Genomic DNA, 14,318 nt, shown 5'->3' with positions numbered 1-14,318 from the left:
ATCAAAGATAACAAATTAAATACAAAAGCAAAGTCGCTCCGACCAGGAGGAAAACAGGGCGAACAAAAGGGCATTCAAAAAAATCTAACTTAATCTTACAAGGAAAACAGGGAATACAAAAACCTGAACGAGGATACTTGGAACTCAAGACATGAACAAGGCTGTGGAAACAGGCTGGAAACATTCAGCATAACGGACGAAATATTCTGGCAACGAGACAAGGGAAGACACGGACTATATACTAGGGATGGGAAGATTAACCGATACGCATCGATACACGGACACGTGCAGGGGAGATGCGAGTGCATTGGTAGAACAGCTGTGAATAGATGCAATTTTGGAAAAAAAATCGAGATGCATCGATTATTAAAAGTTTGCATCGGTAAAATTCGATATTTTAATCATTGAGTGGTTTCTGCATTTTCTTTGTACATGTAACAAACCAAATAAGATGTTATTTTTGGACATTTTTACTCTGACTAAACAGGATCTATGTTACGTTAACGTGCACCGCGGATGTATACTATACTATGCGCCTGGGACGTTTTGATGGACGTGCGCATGCTGTTCAAAACAAACATGGCGGAGGCGGAGAAAATCTACTCACCTGTCAACCATAAATCCAAAGTTTGGCAATACTACGGATTTTACAAAGAAAAAGGAGAACTTGTCAAGTCAGACGCAATTTGCAAAATGTGCCGTGCTGCTGTACGGTACACAGTGAGCACCACAAACCTCATTAGTCACCTGAAGCGACGGCATGGTGTGACCGTGGCCTCCGCCAGTAACCCGGCATCCCCCGCCGTAGAGTCAGATGTGGCGACTACGTCCAAGAGCGGTCAGCGACACATTGAAAACTTTTTCCATGCTCCGCTGGCTAACAGCTCCGCTCGTGCAAAGACGATAAATGGCGCTATAGCCTTCTTTATTTGTAAAGAAGGCTATATTTTTTATATTTTTATATAAAGAAGGCTATATTTTTTATATTTTTTCTTTATTTGTAAAGAAGGCTATAGGCTATATATTTGTACATGTTTCCTTTTGTAAGAAGCTATGGAAGACCTCGTTATGAGAGGGTAATTTATTTTCTTTCTTTTTTCTTTACTTACTTTACTCACTGGTGAGTTTGCTGACCTGCAGCATAAAGAGTGCCAAGCACATCTAAGCTGAGCTTCATCTTGCATTTAATTGTTTTTGTTAATAATGAACATGTTGTAATGTTTATACAGAACTTGTTTGTGAGAGATCTTTTATTTGATTAATAAATAATCAAACTCATTGAATTGTGCAGTGCATGATGATTGAGTTGTGAATCGTGTCGCATTGTATCGCGTCGCATTGTATCGTGTCACATCGAATCGTACTTTGTTGAATCAGAATTTGTTGATTCGCAGTGCATCGTGATTAAGTTGTGAATCGTATCGTATTGCATCGGTAGGTGCTCCATATGTATCTCAAATGCATCAGATTTGGGACAGTGTATCGAGATGCGTATCGTATCGGCCTCATGCCAGAGATGCCCAACCCTACTATATACACATGAAGTGAGGGGGACCACAGGTGGAAACAATCAAGGATCAGGGGATGACGTCAGAACGGTGACACAAGAGGAAGGGCAAGTGACCTGGAACGAGAGGAGAATTATTCTTCAAAATAAAACAGGAAATACACAGGACAAAAACCCAAAGACAGGACAGACCTCATATATGTATATATATATATATATATATATATATATATATATATATATATATATATATATATATATATATATATATCAAACAGAAATTGAAGAATGCAACATAACTTTATTGTTTAAGGAAACATTGTCTGACACAGAGATTTCCATGGTGGAGTCTCTTGGATCTGCTATGATTGATACAGTCTGCACCAGAACAGTGTGTGGCGAAAAATGGCTATGATGGTCAACTAACACAGGATGAGTTACTGAAAATGAAGGACATGAAAATTGCAAGACCATTCAAGTTTGGTGATGGAAGAATTTTCCATTCCACAAAGAAAGTGAAAATCCCAGCTGTGATAGCACAAACTAAATGTCAAATTGAAACAGAAGTTGTTTCAGCCAATATCCTTTTGCTTCTAAGCAAAACTTCACTGAGAAGAGCAGGTGCTATTTTGGTGCTATTTTGGACATTGAGAATGACAAAGCCGTAATGTTCAAGCAACCAGTGAAACTTGAACTGACATCATCAGGACATTATTGTGTGAACTTGAGGGATAAGAATACCCCAGTTGGAAGTGACATCCAAAATGAAAACGACATCCTCATTGTAATGGAAAACATGACAAAACAAGAAAAACAAAAAGTGCTATTGAAACTGCACGAGCAGTTTGGACATGCCTCAGTCGACAGATTGCAAAAACTACCGACCTGGTCAGATAATACTGATGAGGAGTGCATCATAATCCTGAAGGATATTGTAAAGAACTGTGAAACATGCATCAGATACAGTAAACCAAAGCAGAAGCCAGCAGTAGGTTAACCCATGGCCTCAACCTACAATGAAACTGTAGCTATGGAATATCATGAGCTAGAGCCAGGGGTGTGGTATCTGCATGCCATTGATAACTTCACAAGATTCAGTGCAGGGAGCATTATTACCACCAAGAAACCCACAGAAATAGTGAAGCACTTTATTCACTGCTGGATAAGTGTTCATGGCCCTCCACGCACTGTGGACTGTTCACTGACAATGGGGGTGAATTTAATAACGAAGAAATGAGGGCTGAAAACTTTAACATTGAAGTAAAAACGACTGCAGCTTATAGTCCATGGAGCAATGGTCTCTTGGAAAGGCACAATCAAACTCTCACTGAAATGGATACAGTCCCTACCAGCTAGTGTTCGGGCAGAACCCAAATCTACCGTCAGTTCTCACTGATGAGCCGCCCGCTCTAGAAGGGACTAGCGTGTCTACTTGGATAGCCCAGCACATTTCAGCATTACGAGCAACAAGCAGAGCATTCACTGAAGCAGAATTCTCTGAGCAGATCTGAAGAGCCCTTCGTAAACAACTGTGACCCACTGATGACCGATATGAAACGGGGGATAAGGTTTACTACAAACGGGTGGATTGGGAGTGGAAAGCTCCAGGTGTGGTCATAGGCCAAGATGGTGTAGTGATATTTGTTCGCAAATATAAAATATACAGGGGCACTTATGTTTGTGTACATCAATCCAGACTTTGAAAGGTTGATGGCTCTGTGTTGAGAGAAAGAGATAATCAGCTGATGAGAACTGAAAATGCCACATTACCAGAAACAGGACTGAATGAAAATGACATTGTAAATGAAAGTGAGGAAGAGGCAAGCTCAAATGATGAAGATGCTGAGGATAGAAATGAGCCCCCTCATACATCAGCACACTCAAATACTTTATGGACATTATGCAGCAGTCAGTATTCTACTGGTTGGATGACTCTTGCAATGTGATGGGAGTCCTTGCTTGTCATGTGGACGATTTTATCTGGGGGGGTTCAAAAATGTTCTCCATGACAGTCATCCCTTACCTGAAGGCTGCTTTTCAAATTGGACGTGAAGAACACAACAGCTTCAACTACATTGGAATGGAGGTTCTCTCTGTAGAGGATGAAGTACAGGTGCAACAATGGATGTACATTCCTGTGGACCCCACCAGAGCCACACAGCGAGAGCCCCCCCTAACAGACACTGAACATGATATGCTTAAGTCAAAGATTGGCCAGATATGTTGGGTGGCGAGGCAAAGCAGTCCCGACATACTGCGTGACATATCTATCCTAGCGTCCATTACAAAGCATGCCACTGTTCAGACTTTGCATTGTGCAAATAAACTGATCAGAAAACTGAAATCAGAGGATGTGACTTTGAGGTTTCAGTACTTGGGAAAAGACAGCTCCTTAAAGCTGGTGGTGTTCAATGATTCATCCATGGGAAAACTACCAGATGGAGGCACTCAAGGAGGGCATATAATCATGCTCATGGGAGAGGCTGGAAGATTCTCACCGATATGCTGGCAATCAAAGAGGATCAGAAGAGTTGTTCGAAACACTTTTTCTGGAGAGACTTTGGCACTAGGAGATGGCATCAACAGTGCAGTCTTCTTAGCTACACTCTATTCAGAGCTCACCACAGGTGACTGTACATGCAACACTTTGCCTATTATGTGTGTAACAGACAACCACTCTTTTTTTGATGCTATCAAATCCACCAATCCAGAGAAAAGACTCAGACTCGAGATCAGTGGTATCAGGGAACTTATCAGCTCTGGGACTATTCAGCAGATCATGTGGTCAGCAACTAAGGAGCAACTCGCTGACTGCTTGACGAAGAAGGGGACGTCTGCACTCATTCTGCTGAGGGCTCTCAGCGAAGGTGTATGGAAGCTTAAAAGCTAAATGGACTAAACAACAAGAGAAAGAGAAAAGGGGGAGTTTGTTATGTGCTACTTTTTCCACTGCTCACGCGCAAATGTTTTGTGTGTTCTGAGTCAGGAAGTGCAGTATCAGTCTTTGTTGTTGTCTTGCACGAGTGCGATTAAAGTCATGAAAACATAAAGTTGTCATGAACACAGGCAGGACAATATCTTTTGTCCATGCCTCCCAAGATCGTTACGAATCACTGTTGAAAATAATTCTGTTTTGTGATGTGACGGCACTATTAAAAAGGTTTAGGGAAGGATTATGGTTTAGGTCAAAATAAGTACTTGGAAAGAAAAAAATGTAAAATAATTAAACAAATTTGGTGTGAGAAGTGGGCTCAAGCAATGGATAGGTAGCAACCGCAAATGAGACCCTGGTGCCGTCAAGGTAAAAGGTGTACTGGATTTGCACACTAAAATCACAATTGGAAACAGATGGAAAGACACACTTTAATCAGCAGCAAATGATGCAGCTATTGGAAATGAAGAAGATGAGCTGGCACATGAGTCCTGGTCCACTTATTAGAAAGTGCTAAAGAAAGAAGTAAAAGAAAGACCAAATGCAGGTTGTAGAGGAAAGAACCAGTAAAGATGCAGCTGTGCTGGACAATTTCATAGACTGTATAAAAAATGGACGTAGCCTCTCTATCGAGGTCCGTTCTCTCGTCTTGATCTAATTGTCCTCACATACTGGAGTCGCCATCTTGTCAGATTTTGACTGCACCTCACTTCCTCTTACCAAAAAATGGCACGTATGTGACGTTGGGGGGAGGGAAATATGTCCATCTGGCTGACGTATACCTCTGAGGAGAAGTGAGGGCCAGCAGCCAGCTGTCACTCAATCCCCTAATCATTCATAAACTTTCAATTAAATTAAATTAAATTAAATTTTATTTATTGTGCCAAATCATAACAAAAGTTATCTCAGGACACTTTACAGAGTAGGTATAGACCACACTCTATGACTTATTTATGATTTACATAGACCCAACAATTCCCCCGTAGAGTACGGTAGAAACGAAAAACTCTAGCCTGGTACAAAAAAAAAAAAAACCCCTTAGTGTTGTCTAATGATATGACCTAAGCATACAAACTAGAATACTTTTTTATACCAGGCCTTAAATTATGCTGTGAAAACGGCCTATTTAACATGGGGGTCAATGCTCTAATTGCTCGAAAATGAAACCTGCCCCTAGTGGCCACTTGGCACTGTTTGCAATCAACCAGGAAGTCGCTGTGGGGGGGCTTGATCAACAAACAAAATTACTAATGTGCTAGGCTGCTACCTGCTCCTATACAGATTGCACCAGGCAAGTTAAAGCTACAATGACCTATTGAACAAATACACACAAACAAATAGTACAAAAGCTATATAATATCAGGGTTGGCCCACTGGGAAACTTTTCTGAACTTGTGACCATCTGCAGAGAATATAAAATTAATGGATAAGAGAGAAGGTCAGAGAGTCATACTCCACCCTGATCCACCAAATTGAAATGGAACTGAATAGAAATCAGTGTGGCAGAAAATAAGCTGAAGCTCTGATTTGTTGATCAAAACAAACCTAAACCTTTCTCAACTGTGTACTATTCTAAGGGGCATTACAAAGAGAGCCCCAGCGATCTTTACAATGGGCTTATAAATATCATTCAGGATTAAAACTATTCTCATTGAAAGAGGGGCTTCATCATTTCACAACAGATAAGCAAAATATCCCGGCAAGAGAATGTGGGGTAGGTGGTCAGGTTCGGTTGTTGAAAAATGACATATTGTATGGATGCTGTATTCATCATCAACTGGAAATGTTTTTTTCCTTTGCATGCAAATGATTTGTAATGAATGTAATAAATGCTTGGAAAACTTTCAAAGAAAAAATAAAAATAAATACATTTATACATTTGATGACAGTTTTTGTGACTGGAATCATCCACACCACATCTCTGAATACAAGAGGAGCCCAGACCATATGTCCAACGTGCTAATACTGATGGAGAGAATAAGCAGCACCAGGGCAATAGACTCAGCCATAATAAAGCAAACTTTGGATGCAAGGCAGTATTGGAGGGAAGTTCTCTGACATATTTTTTTAGGAGAAAGAGGACTAGCATTTAGAGGGAATGACGAGCACCTAGGGATTATAGAGTTAATTTCCAAATTTGACCCTATTCTGGCAGAGCACATCAAGACATATGGTTAAAAAGGGATTGTGTCTTACTTATCCTCACCAAGATGCAAGCAATTAATTGACTAAATGGGAGAAAGAAACAGGCAAGTAATTGCAGAAGAGATTCGTACTGTGAAATATTTCTCTGTTATTGTTGATTTAATTCACAACCTCTCTCATGTTGATCAGTTAACATTTATCTTTAGATTTGTTTGCAAGCTAGGTGAATCAGTGGAACATTGTCTGGCCTTTAAGCAAATGCACATCCATACAGGACAAAGTTTGGCAGATTGTGTGGTTGCCATGGTAAATAGTCTTGGGCTGGACTTATCTAATTGTAGAGGCCAATCATACGATAATGCCGCCAATATGCTGGGTACGTACAATTAAATGATGGTGCACTTGAAGCAAAGAAACCCATTAATCCACTATGTGCCTTGTGCAGCCCATAAATGGAACAGTGTAAACAGCATAGAAGACAGCAGTCCAGAGGTGGGACAGTATTACAGGTTAACTGTATTGTTTACAGTATTTACTTTACCTGCATATAGGAGGGAACAAGTTTTTAGCCTCAAAAAGCAGGCATAGAACTCTTGACAGTGGTGCAGCTACTTAGGTCTCTGTGTGATTTTGTGTTAGCACGAAGAGATCGTTTTGGAGACTTTGAGAGGGACGCTTTAGCTTTATCAGGCATGTGCTGGTTGTACAAACACTAGTGAAGTCACTGATAAAAGGGAACACATTTCCTCTTTCCTCTACACGGAAGGTGGGTGTTTTGAAAGTTGTATAGAAGAAAACAAACTTAAAATTCCATAATTTCACATGCCGTGAACTAAACTGAACTAGGCCTTTGCTGTGATCTGAATCTGTGTGGTGGTTGATTGCCTTCTGTTATTGTGTGACCAAATTCTGCGTGCTTGAGGAGGGCATGTGCAGTGCGTGTTGGTAGGGGGCCATGGCAGGTGTGTATCTAGGACAATATGTCCCTGGGTCAGGTAATACAGAAATTCAGAAGCTTAATGTTTAGTTCTGTTTGCTTTTTCAAGTTTCTAACTACAGTCTTTAATTTTGCTGCTTAAATGTCCCACAATAGTTATTGGATTGCAGTGACACTACTGTGCACATAAAAATGTTCTTATCAAATGCAGCCTCTTTGATCATTAAATAAATCACTAAAGAAAACACTAAATCCTAGATTTATAGACAATAATGACACCAAACATAGAAATGGGATGATAAACTGCAGCAAAAACTCCAAGCAGCTAAACTGACATACCTGGCCAAATTGAAGGCATCATCCACAAGCTGGGCTCTGTTTATAACTGGTATAACCTGCACAACAGATTTTATGTGTGAAACAGGATATGAAATACAAACAATTGTTATACGTTCTGCAAATACTCAAAGAAAAGTAATTGAGGATAGAATAATAACAGAGAAAGCATAAACAGTCAGAGTCCCCCATCTATCAAATAGTAGGTTCAATTCTGAAATATCTCAGAGCCAACCTGACTGTGTACCTGGTGGTCTGAATTAAGTTGCTTGAAGAGGCTTTCCCAGTTTCCAAGGTCATAGTTAACCCGGTAATATCCAGTAACATTGATGTTGGCCAGAACCCACAAACCACCTCTGCTCATCTCCAAGTTTAGCGCTGAGAAAAAGAATTCATGTTTTAAAGTAACATTAAATAGCCGCCGGGGCAAACTCCTCCCATGGTCTTTTCCGGCACTTACATACATCAAATAAGCCATCGAGACCGTTTTTTTCGTGGCTAACACTGATTAGCTCTGGGCAGTATGGTGAACAGCTTAGCCACGTCTGGCTGATAGCATCTCTACTGGATTTCTCTGTTTATAGTTTATACACGAAAAAAGCTGTCTCGATGGCTTATTTGATATATGTTAGTGCTGAAAAAGACCATGGAACTATTTTGCGCCGGAATTAAACTTCAACAAAAGAGTAATTTCAATGCATTAATAGAAAAAAAAAATGGTAAATAATGTGTTGTATTTTGCAAATTCTTTTTAGAATCAACTGGCAAGTATGTACAAGTTTCCTAAGCATTATGTATTACTTTAATATTATTACACACCTTCTTTTTCCATCAGCCACCAGATATCTCCCTGGACCTCACCACACTTCATCCACCGAACAGGAATCAGCCACTCATAGCTAAAGGAGGCAATACATTCAAACTTAATTTATGACTGAGGCTGAAGATATTCAAAGGGGTATGTATAAGACTGACATGACACTGTCATAACTTGAAATGACCACGACACTTTATAATAACTGCATGCTATGAAGCTTTATTAGTTATAGTTATAGTTATTATACATTATTCATAAAAACAGACATATTTTTTTGTTGATAAATAAGCTCATCTTTATTGTGTTTAATGATCATATTGTCATATTTAACAAATGATGGATTCACCATTTCTAAATTAAACACACTATAATTTACAAACCACCTATTTAGGAGATGTCAATCATCAAGAACATTTAGAAAGTGTAAGTAAGTGATTAAATAACGATTCAGCTGTACATTAATGCATGCATTTATACATATAATGATTTAGACTTGCACTAATGGTTAGTGGGGAGGGGAGGTGATCTGGGTTTTCTGTATGTCTTTTAACCAATCACAATATTCTTAGGTGGCACTGAGCCTTATGTGGAGGCAGCAGAAGGGGAGGAACGAAAGCTCACACACCAGATGCCAGGCTTTATACCCGCACTGTACATCCAGCAGGCCAGTCCAAAACAGATGAAGGCCAGTTGAATACAGGACGGATGGTATTATCTTGCTGGGTTTGGTTCCTGGCATGCTGGGTCAGTTAGCTAAAATGGTTCAATCCCCAGCTCCTCTGGTCTGGTTTCGACCCACATTCTATATCTGAGCCATGGCCGCCCCATGGGACCAACACTGGTCCGGGATTGTCAAATCGAAGATCACTATCAAATAAATTTGTTGTCCAACAACTTTAGGCGGATCGGCGCAATGTTACTATTGAGCGGAAAACTAGTGAAAGAGGTAAAGGATACACTTAATCATTTTGTATCAAGTGGTTTGTAAAAAAAAACATGGCTTATTGCCTGTTGTGGTGCTGAAGCACGATTCTGCTTTCATTGCCTTCTTTTCAAAATAAGAAATCAGAAAAGGAAAAGACCAAGCATGGATAAATATTGGTGTAAATGTCCTCAAGCAGCTTTTTGAAAAAATAAAACATGAATTAATATCCTACATTGAAATTTCAATGAATTTACCATATTTGGGAAATTAAATATTGCAACTAAACATCTGAAAGAAAGAAATAAAGAAAAATGTTGTATTCATTGTATATTTTGTTTATATTCAGGTAAGTTACAAAAATGTTGTTAATGGTCAGTTAATGAGACCAGTGTTGGTAATACAGTAACTCTGTTACTTTTGGCAATAATCAGGACACTAAAGGCCCTAATAAACCAAACACAAATAATTTGTGCACATAAATTACACCTCAATTTAAATAATTGCAGCCCATCTATCTCCAATTTTAGAACACACCATATTCATCATCTGATTCTGGGTCTGACTGATGCCGGGTACAAGATGCCAAAACTATTACTTAGTTGCAGATCCCTATCGTTAGCTCCATGGGCAGGCAACTTGGGCTCTTGTTCACCCATCCACCAGTGCGGCTCGCTGCTTTGCGAGCAGCGGTGGGCGAGGCGAGGCGAAATGCAGAAATCCTCAATGAGGGAGAAACAGTGGATGTGCTTCCAGCTCTATCTGTTAAACAAAATATTCATAGCAGACTAGATTTAAATTTCTTTCCCAAGTGACTGGAGTGGGACTTCTATTTTTGGTGAATACATATAGCGTTAATATACTGTACGTGTTGGCCTGTGAAAGGTTTTAATGAGAAAAACCATCCACAAGTATTGTGTATTTAATTTTTTCATTTATTTTTTTAATTAAGGGGCTAAACGAAAGGTTTGCATTGGCAATAGGTTCAATCATGCATTCATGTGTTCAATCATGTGTGTATATAGTGTGCTAACTTTGGATTACAGAGGATCCATCAGCCTAATATGTTTCATGCACATTTCTGTAGTCCCATAGGAATGTTTACTGAAATTGGGTAATAAACAGGCCCTGAGGCTAAATAATTAAAGACCTTATTGATAAACTCTGACAGTACACTGAAGCATCTTCTCCTCTCTGGCTGAGCTCCTCCAGCCACACTCATTAGCTACTGCAAGTGCAATTAAAAGCCAATACTTTTTTAAGACACCTGTCAACAAGCATAAACATGTAGAAAAGCAATATTTAAGGCTTCTCTTTCATTCACCACAATTATGTTTTACACAAGCACAGTGTGTTACTCTGGAAATAATCAATACTGACTGACGTTTGTGTTCTTTGTTCTTTCTAAACTTTAATCAGTATTGTGCTGTCAGGAATATGATTTATTTGATCACATTTTAGATTTGTTTCCAGTGAGACATGATTAAGTTTTATAGTGACATTGCTGTTGTGAACATTTTTTAATATCTAAACTAGCACAACACTGATGGTTACAATTTCTGTTTCAGAACTGAGAACACTACATTTGGGTATAAAACAACAGTTTTATAGATTTATAGAGTTTGAGACTCTGGTTTCTAGCTTTGAGAAAGAGTAGCTCACAAATACTGACTTGAACTTTCCTTGGCCATGGAAATAACATGGAATTGTTAATGTAGGTGGTGGAGTGACTTTTCCGTCAATCATTTTAAAGAGAATAGAATCCCCACAGATGTTTTGCAGTGAAATGTTGTAGTGTTGCAAACCTGTAAGGTGATTCAACTTTCAGGTTGGTCTCTGGATCCAACAGAAAGTGCTTCTGGGATACTTTTCCTGTGGTAGTATCTATGGTAACCACAGGGAAGCCCATCTGGAGCACCCAGCGGTTCATGATTTCACAAACTGGACGAGGTAGGGAAACATTATGGGCTTTCAACGCCTGTTGACAAAGGTAGACAAAATAATATTTATCCAAAAGTCAAACATTTTCATCCCTTCAATGTGTCATGTTATTCATTGTATTGCATACTACACATACAATGATATACTATACTATACTGAATATGTCAAATACAACAACTATGTCAGTACATGCTAGGATGACTAGTATCAATTTTTCTGAAGTAACACAAGCAAAATCTTCAGGTACAAATTCTCATTGGTGTGAACATTTTTGATTTTTAAGTTTTCTAACCACTCCTATTTTTTGTTATAGGTGTTCCGTGTCCATATTAGGTCTTTGGTTATGTGGACTCTGAGGAACTCTTTCCATCTCCTCCCCATTGATGGAAAGTGGGAATGTGTAGTTGTTAACGTTAATATTAAGAGGTTAGAATAATCTGTTTAGAGAAGCACTCACTACCATAGACGGATTATCATGACTACAGGCCCTGGACACAAACTCACCAAGGCCCCCTGCCAACACATGCAAACAGTGCGCATGCAGGCAAAGGCGCTGTGACGCCAGCCAATGTAATAATGTCAGCAAACGTAATAAACCACAGACACCCACTAATAATACTGACTATGCATGCAAAATCCAGCTGCTGAATCTCCACTCCGCTGTCAACGGAGTGGTTGTGTTGTTGCCACAAGAACAATATTGCTCAAGCACGAAGAAAAGAGCACAGTACCGTTATACTTGCTGTGTGTTTGTTTTTGTGAAACAATAATAATAACTTTGAATATTATCACAATTAAGTTATCAGTCTGTGATGTAAATAACAAAATGCAAACAATAAAGGCTTTTAACCATTTTTCTAAAAGTGTCTCTATTTTAATTGAGAATCGTTTTTATATAAATTACACAAAAGGAAAAGAAAATATGAGATGTTTTACACATTTCGGCCATAAGCGGTCAAACTGACCGCACATCACTCCACTTCGGTTTCATTGTTACATCATGCGGTTTGCTGCTTTCATTGTCTGTCTTGCCTCTCAATTTTTTTAGCGGTCTCCAGCTGTGCCTCTTTGCGAATTTACTTGTAAGTCAATTATTATATAGCTGTATTATATCGCCTGGTTGGCACCATGGGCAACAATAACGGGAGTTCCCCTCCGTAAAACAGCGAGCGGAACAGTTCGGTGCTGAAATAATACGACTCTGTGTAGCAGGGAAAGCCGAGGAAGACTGTCTGCATCCTGAGAACCTTGTGCGATGGTGTGGGCACTTTTAGTGGGGCGAAGGCAACACCAGAAACTGTGTTGTGCTATAACAACACCAAGTACGGCAAGGACGTCCCGGATGCGAAGGCGTAGGCTACTCTTTCAAAGGCGGTACGGAAGACGGCCGGCCAGTGGCGGTGTTTTATAGCATCCTCCTCGACCTGGCTGGGATAAATGCCCGCATCTTATTCAAGGAGCACCAGCAGCAGGAGAGCCCGGGGAAAGCGGCTGCGGAAGTCTGCACAAAATGACAAAAGCAGGGGAAGTAACCACCACAGCAGCAGCAGCAGACACGGACACAGAGGCAGTGCCGGTCTAAAGAGCTGCAAACTAAACCGAACCTCGGAACCTTGAAATGCCCCAAGCATCACATATTACTGATTTCATTTTATAATTTCTAAAACTTTCAAATTATTTTATTATCATAGTACATTTTCAAAACAACATTCATTCCAATATATATATTTTTTTAATTGTACCGAAAAAAAACCCCAAAAAAACAAACCTCTGCATGGCCAGGGCCCATATTGACTCTGGGGCCCTGGGCACGTGCCCACTTTGCCCATGCGGTAATTTGTCTATGCTCACAAAATTTCAGTTGCTCTTGTTGGTCATGATAACCCCGCCCCCAGCCCCTGAAGTGGCTGTTTCCAGGAAAACAAGACTATAACCAGCCAAATAACAGAGCTGACGCTAGCCTGTTTAGAGTAAATATGGAAATATTTTCATATACAAAACCCTTTTTTTAAGATATGATTTCTTTTGTTGTTTATATAGATATCGCTATACTTTCAAACATGTAAACATTTTTAAACTGTCAGGCACTGTTATGTGTTAAGTTCCTATGTTTTCTTATCATTCATAGTAAACATGAATATAATGTAGGCACAAAGTCTTAATGCTGGCCAGCCTGCAGTTAAATCCGTAAAGTGAGTGGTCGGCCTATGTTGGTTTGTACAAGGAACCTCATGATTGGACTCTGCAGGGGGGCCCCGGATAATTGAGCTACACCACTGCGCAGAGGGGTTAATGTGTGCGTCAGCCATCCTTCAGTTAAGTCTCACTTACATTTTATACCTTTGAACTGTTTGATGTGAGGAGCCAGTGTGATTGTGGATCCACACCGTGATCCCAAACACAACAAAAGGATTGATAGCAACTATACACTAAAAAAGGGACAGCCTTTTTGTTTCTTTCTGCTTTTTGTTTGCCAATTAATTTTTGCATGTTTATTTAGTGCGCCAGTGTAAGACGCCCCGAGACAGTGAGGGACTCGAGACCCCATCTGCTGCATTCAGGATTAAGGATTGCCCTTACCAAGGCTGGACCCTGCATGGATTTTTACCACCCAGAGACATTTTATTTTTAATTTTACCCTGTATAGAGATTTGGACTTTTAACTCAAGTTTTGTTTGTTTGTTTGTTTGTTTATTTATTAATTTCAGGCACACATTAAACATTGGGCACAAGTCACCTCTTGTCCATCATAGTTTCCAACAAAAAATAAATAAAATATTG

At 39.7% G+C, this 14,318-nt stretch overlaps 1 protein-coding gene across 1 annotated transcript in view; it reads right to left on the bottom strand.

Annotated features, from left to right (window-relative positions):
- LOC310949499 (aminopeptidase N-like) overlaps positions 1 to 14,318 on the bottom strand; it is a gene marked incomplete at both ends in the record, with an annotated part of 104,918 nt that overhangs the window by 30,967 nt on the left and 59,633 nt on the right. Inside the window, 4 exons of the mRNA XM_083916972.1 lie at positions 7,861 to 7,916; positions 8,105 to 8,235; positions 8,677 to 8,756; positions 11,402 to 11,574. Coding sequence (XP_083773098.1) covers positions 7,861 to 7,916; positions 8,105 to 8,235; positions 8,677 to 8,756; positions 11,402 to 11,574 — 440 coding nt within the window. The remainder of the gene's footprint in view (positions 1 to 7,860; positions 7,917 to 8,104; positions 8,236 to 8,676; positions 8,757 to 11,401; positions 11,575 to 14,318) is intronic.

Source organism: Echiichthys vipera (assembly GCF_963691815.1).
Source record: "Echiichthys vipera genome assembly, chromosome: 7".
Lineage (NCBI taxonomy): Eukaryota > Metazoa > Chordata > Actinopteri > Perciformes > Trachinidae > Echiichthys > Echiichthys vipera.
Note: the sequence above shows the minus strand (reverse complement) of the source record. Positions and strands in the feature narration are given on the sequence as shown.